The sequence below is a fragment of the Nicotiana sylvestris genome, chromosome 6 (assembly GCF_000393655.2).
Source record: "Nicotiana sylvestris chromosome 6, ASM39365v2, whole genome shotgun sequence".
Classification (NCBI taxonomy): Eukaryota; Viridiplantae; Streptophyta; class Magnoliopsida; order Solanales; family Solanaceae; genus Nicotiana; species Nicotiana sylvestris.
Window position 1 is genome coordinate 33,898,429 of NC_091062.1, and position 14,243 is coordinate 33,912,671.

General features: G+C 38.1%; 2 protein-coding genes across 2 annotated transcripts; both read right to left on the reverse strand.

Moving 5' to 3' along the window:
- Window positions 1-7,750: 7,750 nt before the first annotated feature.
- On the reverse strand, window positions 7,751-8,662 carry LOC104224842 (uncharacterized). The gene has a single exon (XM_009776552.2). The coding sequence runs from the start codon at window positions 8,425-8,427 to the stop codon at window positions 8,221-8,223; it is 207 nt and encodes a 68-aa protein (XP_009774854.1). The 5' UTR covers window positions 8,428-8,662; the 3' UTR covers window positions 7,751-8,220.
- A 3,754-nt stretch (window positions 8,663-12,416) lies between these two features.
- LOC138870460 (uncharacterized) lies at window positions 12,417-13,082 on the reverse strand. Its single transcript, XM_070148265.1, has one exon. The coding sequence runs from the start codon at window positions 13,080-13,082 to the stop codon at window positions 12,417-12,419; it is 666 nt and encodes a 221-aa protein (XP_070004366.1).
- Window positions 13,083-14,243: the final 1,161 nt, after the last annotated feature.

Here is a 14,243-nt window from a genome sequence, read left to right on the forward strand (position 1 = left end):
TGTTTAAAACTTTGTTTTATTTGTATACAACTTGATCAAAATCTCTGCCTTATTATCTGAGTTATATAACGTGCTTTACTTGTAAATTATTTGATTCAACTATTTATTTGTTAATGGACTAATTCATAAATATAAGTTCGGTCGGAACCCATAGTTGTGGACCAAGAAGCGTGCCTAACACCTTCCCCTCGAGGTCATTTTGAGCCCTTACCCTAAGCTCTGGGAATGCAAACCAATCCAAGAGTTAATCGCTCTAGGTGCCCTAACGCACCATAACCCGTTAGGTGGCGACTCTTCAAATACCCAATTCCCAAAAGGGAAATGAGTTATTACCCCCCATAAATGTTGAAACCCGAACTTTCTGCACGGAGGAAAAAAGAGGGCGCGACAGGAAGTGCATAGAAACGGTCCTGACCACCACCTGATCGACCTCCTCCTCTAGGGCGACCCCTAACTGACTGACCTCCACCCCTAGCTGGCTAGGTGGTGGTGAAGTAAGTGGTGCTGAAGCCGATGGATGACTCCTCTACGGATATGAACCCACAAGACGACGAGGACACTGCCTCCATATATGACCTATCTCTCCACACTCAAAGCAACTCGTGGGTGCTGGAGACGGGGACGGAAGGGAACTCCTAGCACCAGAATGACTAGCAGATGCACCTGGCATAGAAGAGCCCTGAACTGATGGAGTACGAGACGAACTCTGAGCTGGAAGAACACTAACTGATGACTGACCCTGATGAGAACTATGAGAACCATGACCCGATGATGCCCCATGATAACATGGGTGAGCTGGATGAGCATGCCTAAATGGACGGCCTCTACCGTGCTGAAACTAACCTCTCGAAGGAGCACCACCATAACTACCAGATCCCCGAGGCCTCTTGGCCTCCCTCTCATCTCGCTTCTGGCGACGAACTGACTCAATCTCACGAGCAATTTCTACAACCTCCTCAAAGGTAGCACCAGACACCTTCTCACTGGTCATGAGAATACGAAACCGATAAGTGAGGCCATCAACGAACCTCATAATCCTCTCTTTATCTGTCGGAACCAACCAAATAGTATGAAGAGCTAACTCTGAGAACTTCATCTCATACTGCATCACAGTCATCTCTCCCTAACGCAACCACTCGAACTGTCTGCGTAGCTCCTCTCTGCGAGACTATGGCACATACTTCTCCAAAAAGAGAACGGAGAACAGCTGCCAGGTAAGGGGTGCTGCACCAACAGGCTTATGCCTCTCATAAGCCTCCCACCAAGTGAAGGTGGCTCCAGAAAACTGAAAAGTAGTGAAAGAGACCTCGCTAGTCTCCAAAATACCCGCTGTACAAAGAATCCTCTAACACTTGTCCAAGAAACCCTAGGCATCCTCGCCTTCTGCACCACTGAAAGTCAGAGGCTGAAGTCTACCAAACCTTTCCAACCTGTGCTGCTCGTCCTCTGGCATGGAAGGAACTACATAGTCCTGAGCAGCTATAACCGGCTGGGCTGGATGTGCCCCCGGCGTCTGAAGTCCATGCACGACCTACTCAGGTGTGCAAGTGGCTGGAGTCTAAGTGCCTCCCCCAGCCTGAGAAGTAGCTGCAACTGTAGTAACTGAGACCGCCGGAGCTAGGCCAGTGCATACTGATAGAATCTAAGCCAGGGCCTCCTGAAGACCCGAAATCACAATAGGCACAGCTGGTGCCTGAGCTGGTGTTGCTGGAGCATCCACAACTGGGACCTGATCCTGAACTGGGCGGTTGGTGGATTTGCAGGTGCTGCCCTAGCTACTGTGCGTGTCACACCCCTGCCCCTACCGCGACCGCGTCCTCGGCCTTTAGTGGCCCCAACTGGTGGTACTAGTGGTCGTCCATCCTAACCGGTAGCGCGTGTCCTCACCATTTGTGAGAGAATAGAAAAACGGAAGTTTAGTACTTGGATCAACAGATTCGCACGACAAGAATTTCAAGAATATGAAGTTTTTCCTAAAGGTTCTACAGCCTCTCGAGGATAAATACAGACGTCTCCGTACCGATCCGCCAAACTCTACTAAACCTGCTCATGACTCGTGAGACCTATGTAACCTAGGCTCTGATACCAACTTGTCACGACCCTAAACCCAGACCCGGTCATGATAGCGCCTCTCGTGAAGACAAGTCCAGCCGACATAACACCCAATTCATTTTGAATAATTAAAATAACACAATTTAAGTCATTAACATGATTAAATCCCAAACGAAATAGTGAAACAGTACAATTTGCGGAACAAACACAGCCCGACATCGGGGTGTCACCGGTCATGGGCATCTAAACATGTGTCAAAGAGTCTGAAAGAGTTTGTATAGTCTATTACAGAACTAGAAACACAAAGTAAGATAGGAGGAAGAAACACTAGGCTGGGAACGCCGAGCAGCTACCTAGTGGACTCCGGATAGCCTGTCAACCCTCATTGGCGGGACTTGAAGCTCCTAAATCTACACACAGGGTGCAGGGAGTAAAGTGAGTACTCCAACTCAGTGAGTAATAAAAATAAATGAAGACTGAGTGATAAGAAAACACGTAAAACACAACAACATGCTATAAAGAGGCAGAGTAAAATAAATAAAATGCAATAAAATAGTGAAATTTAAAAAAATACTTTAGTTCAGTATAAGCTTCTTTAAAATATCTTTTTAATAGTTAAACAAGTAATTGAAAAGCAGCGAGAACAAATAAACACATGAAATACGCCCCTCGGGCTTAATGTCAACAGAATCAGTCCCTCGGGCAATAACATATAACAACACCAGCCCCTCGGGCTATATCACATATCAAACTGGATACCCGCGCTCACTGGGGGTGTACAAACTCCGGGAGGGGCCCCTTACGGCCCAAGCGCAATATCAAGCCATCTCGTGGCATAATCAATAGGCTCTCGGCCTCATATCAAGCCACCTCATGGCGTACAACTCAGGCCTTCGGCCTCATAATCATAATCAGTACAACACTGCTGCGGCGTGCAGCCCGATCCCATAATAATCCTCACAACACAAGCCCTCGGCCCTACCCAGTCAGAAATCTCTAAAAGCCACTCGGGCAAAATAAAATATGATGCTCAGCCCAAAATATCATTTAAAGTATTAAAACAGAGTAAACATGGTTGAGTTATGAAAACAGTATAATATAGTATGACTGAGTACAAATATAAAGTCAAAATAGTGAGGAAATAGTAGTAAAAATACCCTAAGGGTCAAAATAGCTGGCACGAGGCCCAAATATGGCATTTAACCCAAAATATGATGATAACAACCAGTTTTCAATCAAATACGCAGTAAAACAGTCATTCGGGGTGGACTAAGTACCAATCCCCAACAATGCACGACCCCACACTCGTCATCTAGCATGTGCGTCACCTCAATATAGTACAACGATGTGGAATCCGGGGTTTCATACCCTAAGGACAACATTAACAATCATTACTCACTTTTATCCGGTCCAAACTCTAGCCCGCGATGCCTTTGCCTCTCAAATCGGCCTCCGGATGCTCCAAATCTAACCAAAATTAGTGCAAAACCATCAAAATTTGCTAAGGGAACAAAGCCCACTCGAAAAAATCAAATTACAACACAAATCTCGAAATTGGCCAAATCCGACCCCCGGGCCCACGTCTCGGATCCCGAAAAAAATTACATCAATAGACTCCTTATCACTCCCCGAGTTTATTCATATCAAAATCACCAAAATCCAACCACAAATGTTCCTCAAATCCCTAATTTTAGATCTCCAATTACAAGCCCTAGTTCTTCAATATTTAGGCTTAAATTCAACAATTTCCATGATTAATTAGATAGAAATCACATTAGGATCGAGTATTAAGTCCATAAATCTTACCTCCAAGTGTTACCCCTTGATTCCCTCTTCAATCCTATTCAAAAAGCTTCAAAATCGCCCAAAAATGGAAGAATTTAGGCTAAAAATCGCGGAAATGAGCTTTTAAAACATTCTGCCCAGACATTTCATTCCTTCTTCGCGAACGCGGTCAAGGCCTCGCGTTCGCGAAGCACAACCTGACGTTGACCACATTTTCCTTCTTCGCGAACGCGTCTCCTCTCTCGCGAACGCGAAGGCTCAGCTCCACAACCCATCGCTAATGGGGGACCTTCTTCGCGAACGCGAAGGCCAAAAATCCTGCCTCACATCTTGACCCTTCGCGAACGCGAGGGACCACTTGCGAACACGAAGGCCAAAAGCCTGCAACAGCTGAAGCCAAAAATCTGCAACTTCTCAACTATGCATTTTGGTCCGTTTAACCACCCGAAACTCACCTGAGGTCCTCGGGACCTCAACCAAACATGCCAACATATCCCATGACATCATTCAAACTTGTTTCAACCTTCGGAACGTTCAAAACAACATCAAAACACCAAATTTGCATCGGATTCAAGCCTAAGAATTCCAAAATCTTTCAAATTCCGCTTTCGATCAAAAAGTCTATCAAACCTCGTCCGAATGACCTGAAATTTTGCACACACATCCCAAATGACACAACGGACCTACTGCAACTTTCGAAATTCCATTCCGACCCCTATATCAAAATCTCACCTATCAACCGGAAAACGCCAAAATTTCAATTTCGCTAATTCAAGCCTAAATCTACTCCGTACCTCCAAAACACATTTCGATCACGCTTCTAAGTCCCAAATCACCTCCCGAAGCTATCCGAACCATCAGAACTCACATCCGAGCCCTTTAACACATAAGTCAATATCCGTTTGACTTTTCCAACTTAAGCTTACTCAAAAGAGACTAAGTATCTCAAACCTTACCAAAACCTCTCCGAACCCGAGCCAACCAACCCGATAATACAAAAATACAGCTGAACAAGGAAATAAAAAGCAGAAATGGGAGAAACATAGCGGTAACTCATGAAACGACCGGCCGGGTCGTTACAGAATTATTGTTCACAAAGTTCAAGAAATAAAATTAGAATTTATAATTTTGACCATGTCATGATATTTGTTTGACTATAAATTACATTATCAGAGTAAAATAAAAAGGTTTAATTAAAGTATTTATAAATAAAAAAAAGATGACCGTTTCATACACAAGAAAAAAAATAAAGAGTGTTAAAAAATGTCCTTTTAATTCAGATATCAAGTTAATATTCAAAACTTGCTTTAATTAAATACGTAAAATGCAAAAAAATAAAATAAAATGCGTGTACATGTAAAATTGTGGAGTCAATTGAACCTCAACGAGATAACTGCAATATTCAAAGTTTACAACATCTCAACATTTTCCAGGAAAAGAGGGGATGGAAATCAATAATGACATTCATTTTAAGTGGACTTAGAACCCATAGGCCATAGCTACTATTTTTCTAAGAGTTGCAATCCCGAATATGAACGTGGAGAAATTCTTGATTTTTTTAAACTAAAGATTAAGAGGCGTGATATGTTCCATGAATCTCCATCAGCCTATTCATGTTGTTTCTTCGGCTCTCAATTTACATGCACCTTGATTAATTAATTTTATTTAGTACTAGCTATTTGCCCACTAAGATTAGCGTTTTATTTATACTAAAATCTGAACCCCAGGCCATTATGGTTTCATTGCCCCTTAAATCACACCATTAGTTGCTAAGTTTTTCATATCCTTTTGATCCATAATTAAATAGTTCATCGACCTTGTACACAAATTCTTTTTACACACTTGTTAAAAACGGAAATAGTATTACACATCAAAACTTTTAAAAGTTTGTCAATTACACACTTCTTTTGCCATGTGTCACATGCGTGTATTACACATACAAGAGGTGCGTGAAAACTACAAAATTCATCTGAAATTAAGTTTTTTATTTTATTTTTTTCCTTTTTTAACTATTTTCTTTACAAATTAAAGAAAAAAAGATATATAACCCATGTCTCTTCCCCAACCCACACCCCAGCGATCCCCCCCCCCCCCCCCGCGTTTCGTCTTCTTCCCCAACCTCCATTCTAATTTTGTATACCCTCATATTTGGTCTCTTCAACCACCATGACTAAGAAGAAAAAGAAAAGGAAGAAGAAAAGAAGAGCTATTGGGCCTTGTAAAAATCACCATTATTGACCTTTTGAAAAGCTTGAAAACTTAATCGGGTCTTGTTGATTTTGGTGTTTCATGACCTAGAAAACTAATTTGAATTCGTGATTATTGTTGAATAAAAATTTACATAGGTGATTAATTTTGATAAAATTCAAAAAACACCATTAACAAGTTTGAAGCTTTGGGTTTGAGCTTGATTTTGAAATTTCTATAACGATTTGTGATGGATGTTGTTAAAACTTGTTAAAAATCGGGCAAAGAGTTGAATCTATAGTTGGGGAAGAAGGTGCTTGTAGTGGAAGGGTTGGTGGTAATATGGTGGCGGTGGAGAAGATGATGGGGTTGGGGAGATGAGGAGGGGGTGGGGTTTTTTTTCTGTATTTTTTTTCTTTGGGAAGATGAGGAGTGGGGGTGGGGGCAGCAATTTTTTTTTTTTAGTTTTTTTTTAATGATTATGACACGTGTCAGACGTTAATTGGCGCGTGTAATAGCAATCTTTAAGCAGATGTGGTCAAACACCGAAATGGTGTGTAATTGACACACCTTTAAAAATTTTGATGTGTAATATTATTTCCGTCTTTAACAAGTGTGTAAGAGGAATTTGGGGACAAAGTCCATGGGTAAAGTATGTATTTTATCTTTTTTTTTTTTTTACTTTGTATGTACGAGCTGAGTAATACATGTAAATATGAAAAGGCTCGGACGCTATACCTTGGTTTGACGGAGGCGGATGTGTGTTTGTCCTTCACATTAAGATAACCCTCCAAATCTTATAATTATACCAAGAAGATTAAGAACCTCATAAACTTAAAATAGTATGTGACTCCCAAGGACCCCACATCCTAGGGTTCAGAAAAAAACACCGATTAGAGACGAAAATTATATTGGAGTTCAGACTTTTTTTGTTAAGGAGCGTACCCTACTTAATAGACTGACGGGTGATTAGATTATTTATTGATTAACCCAAAATTAGTATACATGCCTAACATATATTAAAAATAAAAGACGAGACATTAATAAAAGACATGCATGATGTGATTTCTCAAACAAGACTATTTCCAAATTCCACTGGAAAGACACCTTATACTAAGAAGTGTCATCCTATACGATTTTATTAAAAATTCACTACTTAATATATATTTTAAGTAATTTATTTTTTAAAAACAGTATGTCTATATACAATATGTCAGTACTGCTTGAAACGAATATATAATAAACACTAATTTGAGATTAAAAAAAATAATGACTTGAAGCTTTCTAATGGGTAATATTCCGTGATTTGAGTTCGGTTCTTTTAACCCGATTTTCCCTTTCTTTCCTCCAATCCACTAATATAATGGAAATCTTTTGAAAAAAAACCTACTTTCTTTCATATTTTATCTAACAAACTGGACCAAATTTAATCTATGAATACGCGAATTCGCTCCTTATATTTTTTATTTTTTTATTTTTTCATATTTATATTGAACAGTAATTAGTGTTTGGCTAAACTTTTTTAAAAGTGATTCTAAGTGTATTTTTTCAAAAATTCTATTGGGGAGAATCTACTTTTTTCTGCTTCTCCAAATTATTTTGCTTCTACTCAAAAATAATTTTTTAAAAAGTTTGGCCAAACACTTCAACTTTAAAGAAAAAGTACTTATGGCCAAGTTGAAAGAGCTTGGCCAAACAGGCTAGATATGAGCAATAAGCCGCTATATGCAAGAAGTTAAGATTTTATTCATGACTGAATTACTCAACAAGAAATTCATGTCACCTATTTTTATATGCTTCACCTCCTGTTATTTTGTTCAAGTCGTACAAACTCCTGAGTGAACTCATACAGACTTCACTTCATATATATACATATATATAGTATGCTGGCTCAAACAAAACTGAAGATCCACAATAAGAACCTAACTTCTAATATAGGCCATATATGGTATAGACTAACATATTTAAAGAAAGTCATTAAGAAAAAAATTAAAGAAGGTGAACCATGCTGAACTAATCTAGACCCAATAGCTTCATTTCACCTGGTTCAAAACATCCAATTGGAAAACAGGATTGTCTCTCATATAAAGCCTCATACAGGACCATTTGAATACTCGACTGGTAATTGTTGTTGTAAGCAAATTCTGCTAATGATAACTGCTCATCCCACTGATCTCCAAAGTTAATGGCACATGGTTATCTATAAGACTTGAGAATAGCACCACAGAAACTACAGACAATAGCCTTCCAAGATTTCCAGTATAAAGGAACATAACAAAATCTGGTAACAGTACACATATCAGCAACATGAGCACTACGGCCACATCTCGAACAGGAGCCAGCTACCGGTTTAGTCTTCTTTACTACTGACCTCTGATCAACCAGAAAGCAAAAACAGACCATCAAAACTACTTATACCAAATAGAATAACAATTTCAGAAAGCTTTTGATTTATTTGGCCTACTACTTTCTTCCTTACTCGAGTAAAGGGGTCGGCTAAAGTTAAGGATCCGAAAGATTGGTGGCTTAAGCTATAAGTACTACTACTACACGGAAGTTTTTTCATTTTTTGAACTTTTCTATTATATTTGGAAAGACAAAGGAAAAGGGAAAGTAGACACTGAAAATGTCAAGTACATACTTGTTGTAGGAAAAAATTTCAACGATATCATTTAAAACACATTGGTGTGTTTTAAGTTTGAACACTTCAATTATAATGTGTACTTACTAGTAGGGTAGTAGTTACAATATGCAATAATTACACAATCTAGTATTTCAAAGACGTACGTGTTTGTTTATCATAATGTATAAAGTACATCTTGAATTCACAATGTCGTGTTTGTTTGAAGAAATGGTTTCAAAAAAGAGTTAATACCCTAAAAATTCTTTAAAATATTCAATTTTTGTCAATTTTCTACTTAAGTTATTCGGTGTCCCAAAATCTACTATAATTCCCTATATAGCTATAAAAACCCCTCATTGCATTTCTGGCAGTGTATATGATACACACTTCCTAATTATTATAAAAATATACCATGCAGTACTACAAGTGGCTATCTCCTAAATACACTTTAATGCTAGGTATTACAGAATACATATTTTCTAGTAAATATATTACTTAATTATAATTGGTTAACTAATATTATTAATAACAAATAGTTTGGTACAAACAAATAATATTTTAACTTCAATCCATCATGTATCTGCTTACAAGTTTAAAATTTTAAAAATTTCCAGTAACTCATGTGAATATAATCCAAACTTCAAAAAATTGTTTCATATTAAAAATAATAAAAACACATATTAAATCATATACGAGAAACGGAAGTATTTTATTTAACAAAAATTTGTACGGGTAAATAAATTAGGAGTAACTTGGCCAAGAAATAGGAGTAGCAAAATAAGAGTATGTTTAAAGAGTAATTTAAGTTTGAAAACGAAAATAAAAATTAAAAATAAAGGTTGCCTTTAGAAGATAATTACATGAATTCGGAACCAAAGTGTGGTCTTTTCTGATTCAAAGCACAAAAATAGGTTAAAAAACCAACTGATGACCAATTTATATATAACGCATGGGTTGAATACGATATACCTTTTTTTGGTCAAACTGTCAAAAAATTTCATTTAACCAAGTATAATATTTACAACTCACTAGCTCATTTGGACTCTTGAACTAGACTCAAACAAAACACAAACTAAACAATCTCTCTCTCTACTACAACTTCTCTACTATCAATCTCTATATGTATCCATACATGTCTAAGTAAGATAGTTGCTCAATCTTTCTAACTACTTGTGCCATTTGGATTTCTTCTGCCCTCGTATGTGTAGCTCTAGGATAATATTCTTCACCCTATGAAGGCTTGCTATCATCTTCCCTTGAAATCTTCGTTGATTCCTCTCTGTCCAGACATGATAAATTACAGCTGCAAATAGGAATCTTAGCATGTGAGCTCGAACTCTGCATGAACTTCTTTTTTCTAACAATTCAATCGCAGCATTCCAGCTGCCTATTTGGTATTTTTCTCTCATCCATTTTAACAATGTTGTCCACATATTCCTGGAGTAGTCACATTAAAAAAATAGATGCTCCATTGTCTCCTCAGTATCTTTCTCACACAGCACACAATAACTAGCTATTGATAGCCCCCACTTCCTTAATCTATCCACTGTAGCTAGCTTCTTATGCATAGCCAACTACAAGATGAATTGATGCCTTGGTAATGCTTTTGAATCAATTGCAATCCTTTTCAAATGACGCTTAGGATACTGGGACATTGTTGCATGATATAGCTTCTTAATGCTAAACTTTCCTTTTGTACAGTACTTGTTCAGATCAACAGAGGGGTCCCTTTGAGTTAGCCAATCCCTTATGTCAAATATTTTCCTAACTAGCCAACAGGACTGTTTAGGAGTTTGCATAGTTAGTATGTCATTCCCTTTTATATAGTAGCTGTGTATCCATTGGATCCAAAGATTGCCCTTTTTTCATTTATTGCCCAAAGAATTTTACATAAAGCAGCTTTGTTCCAATTAGCCACATCAATTACATTAAGACCTCCAACTGATAGTGGCATGCATATCTTATCCCAAGGAACCAGTGCTTTTCTTGAAGGTTCATTACTTCCAGTCCAAAGGAATATTCTGCAAGCAGTCATAATCAGTTTGGTTATCTTTTTTGGAAGTAGGAAAATCTGTGCCCAATAGGTTTGCATTTCAAATATCACACTCTTGAGTAATTGCACTCGACCACTGTAAGATAGGAGTTTGGTTGACCAACATTTGAGTCCTGCAGTAACCTTTTCACTTAATGGCATACACTGCTGGATAGATAACTTCTTAAAGGACAAAGGAACCCCTAGATACTTGAATGGCAACTCACCTGTTGTGAATTGCATATCTGCAATGAACCCTTCTTTGAACTCCCTTGGCACTCCAGCAATGTACAAAGCACTTTTATCCATATTTACTTTTAGTCCTGACACCTCTGAGAAATATTGAAATCCGCTCATGAGTAAGCTTATGGATAACTTATCTGCTCTGCAACATAGAATTAGATCATCAGCAAAACATATATGGGTTATGTTCGTTTTAGAGCACCTCGGGTGGTAGTTGAAGTCTAGAATGCTCTCTAGTGTCTTCAGTGATCGATTCAGGTATTTCATCACCAATACAAATAGGTAGGGAGACATTGGATCTCCTTGCCTAAGCCCCTTTTTTGCTTGTAACTTGGTCGTCAATCCTCCATTTATCAGTAAAGAATAGCTGACAGTTGTCACACACTCCATCACAAGCTGTACAAACTTCACAGGCATAACAAATTCAAGTAGTATCATCTTTAGAAAAGGCCACTCAATTGAATCATATGCCTTTCTTATGTCAACTTTGATCAAACATCTTGGTGAGACCCCCTTTTGAGTATATCCTTTAACCAATTCATGAACAATAATAACATTATCCAATATATTCCTCCCCTAAAAAAATGTTGATTTAGCAGGTCCAACAATATAGTCGACCAAAGTCTTTAACTTTGCTGTTATAATCTTTTCAATGAGTTTATATATTGTAGAACAACATGCTATGGGTCTAAACTCCTTAACAGATGTAGGACTATTTACTTTGGGTACTAGTGTAATTGTAGTGCAGTTCATGCTTCTCAGCATCTTTCCATTTTCAAAAAATGCCTGAATAGCTTGTTTAACTTCACCTACAACAAAGTTCCAATGTGCTTTAAAGAATTCAACAGGGAAACCATCTATACTTGGAGTTTTTCATTAGGTAAATCTTTGAGGGCCTGATCAATATCTTTTTCTGTTATTGGTCTGTTGAGCTCCTTTTGTTGTTCCTTAGTGAGGCAAGGTTTATTTCTGGTTGTATCTATATCAATATATGGCAATTCATCAGCACACTCTCCTAACAAAGATTTAAAGAAACATGTAAACTCTTGCTCTATCATTTTTGGTTCAGTAATTCTGGTTCCTTGATCATTGTATATTGAACCAATTTTGTTTCTGGTCTGACTTGCCTTTAGATGCGCATGAAAGAATTTGGTATTTTGGTCTCCATCTCTTATCCACATTGCTCTAGATCTTTGACGCATCACTTGCTTATTAATTCCTTCCCATTTTTCTATTTGCACTAGTAGCTCTTTCTCTTCTGGTATCAACTGACCATTAAATGGATCCACATCAAGTTTCCCCTGAGTAGTCTGCAATTGTACCCTCAGATTGTCCATCTTTCTCTCTAAGGAAGACACCTCTTTGTTCAGCTGCCCTACTTTGTCTTTTAGCCTTTGTAATTTTACCCAAATAGAGTACATAGTATTGCTCTGTATTTGTTGACACCACACTTCATTCACAACTTTCTAAAACTCCTAATTATTCAATAGCACATTATATAGTCTGAGTAGCTTCAAGACTAATATATTTTGTCAGCCATGAAGCATTTCCAAAGGCCCAGTCAATATTGTTATAAATTATGTTATCTGCATCCCTTTTATTACACCAAGACCATTGCCACCCCTTTCTATTCAGTTGTCCCAACCCAATATCAGCAATGCACCTTTGAAAGTCCACCAATTCATCTTGTTGCACTGGTTTCCCATTGATTCGATCATCAACAGATAACACGCTATTGAAGTTACCTATAACCAACCATGCCTCTTGCATAATATGTTGAAGTTGTCTTAGTTGATCCCATAGGCTCCTTCTTTCAGGTATAGTTTTCTTCCCATACACAAATGTTATGTCACATGTAAATTGTGTACTTTTATCTTTCACCTTACAATGTACTAGTTGATCACTAGCTATCACTACATTGACCTGCACCAATTGCTCTTTCCACAATAGCCAGATTTTCCCCCTCTCATTTATAGCTTCATCAGAGTACACCTTCAAATCTCTACTAAATTTAGCTCGAACTTTAGTAACACTCCTAGGTTTTATCTTTGTCTCAAGGCAGCCTAGTAGAGTAATGTTGTTTTTCAGTAGAAATGCCTTGAGTTCTTTTTGATTGAAGGGCTTGTTTAGCCTTCTTATATTCCACGAGCTTATTATCATGGTGGATTCTCCTCATTGAGGACAACCCTTTCAGTCACCTTGTCAGTGCTACTATCATCTTGAATTCTCAAAAGACTATATCTATTTGTGCTCAGCAATTTTCCAACATTGTATCTGATAATGCTCCTTCCTATTGTACCTGCCCTTGAGCTTTCATTGTCTGTTTCCCTCTATTCTTTTGTTGTGGAGGTTCTGCTGTTTTAATTTCCTCTTGGTTAGGATTTTGTTCTGGTTCTTCCTGCTTCTTCTGGACTTGCTCAGTCACAACCTTCACTTTCCATTCACCTGTTTGTTGCTTATTTTTCTGTTGTCTCTTTGCTTTCTCTTGCTGTTGTTTGGGTAGCATTTGGTTTTCTTGAGTGTCAGCCTGCTTTTGAGCTTTCTGAATCTTTGTGTATTCCTCTGTATGTTGCATATTTGAAGACATTCCTCACAATATGATAGTTTCCATTCATATTCCAGCATTTGTTCCCTATATTTTCCACCTACCACATCAATCAACATCGTATCAGGCAACTTCTGTGATATATCCATCTCAATAAGAATACGTGCATATGAAATTCTATCGCACCGAGTTGTTAGCTTGTCTAAATAGATAGGTTTCCCTAGATAACTTGCAATTCAACCCAAATTCTCCTTAGATGAGTACTGAATTGGTAGACCTGGGAATATTACCTAAATAGGAACATTCCTAGTCATTTCCTTGCTCAACTAGAAGTCAGGCTCCCACTGTTTGAAGATCATAGGTCTATTTTGAAACGTATAGGGCCCTTATTAGATAATTCTGTTCTTATCCTCCTCTGAGTCAAATCGAAAGATGAAGTAACCCTCATCGTATAGGTATACCTACAGAGTATTGACTGAATTCCACACTTTATACATGAATTTATGCATTTCTTTGAATGAGGGTGAACCACCCAGAACATACCCAATTAGAGATGCACTCCATTTCTGAGTTTGCTCATCCACTTCATTTTGATTCAATCGAACAATCTTTGTCCCTTCCTTCATTATCGGCAGATTGTAGTCCAATTTAAGCCCTTGTTGCTGAGATCAATTCCTATGTACTACATCAACCATCGTTGGCATTGGTTGGCTAGGGTTTCCCTTTTGAGTTGAGAATGTCAATTTCCTTGCCGCTGTGTTTGCATCTACTTCCAC

Bases quoted from the DNA above. Each gene is read 5' to 3' on its own strand.
- LOC104224842 (XM_009776552.2), bottom strand. From the start codon at position 8,427: ATGGTCTGTTTTTGCTTTCTGGTTGATCAGAGGTCAGTAGTAAAGAAG.
- LOC138870460 (XM_070148265.1), bottom strand. From the start codon at position 13,082: ATGATAATAAGCTCGTGGAATATAAGAAGGCTAAACAAGCCCTTCAAT.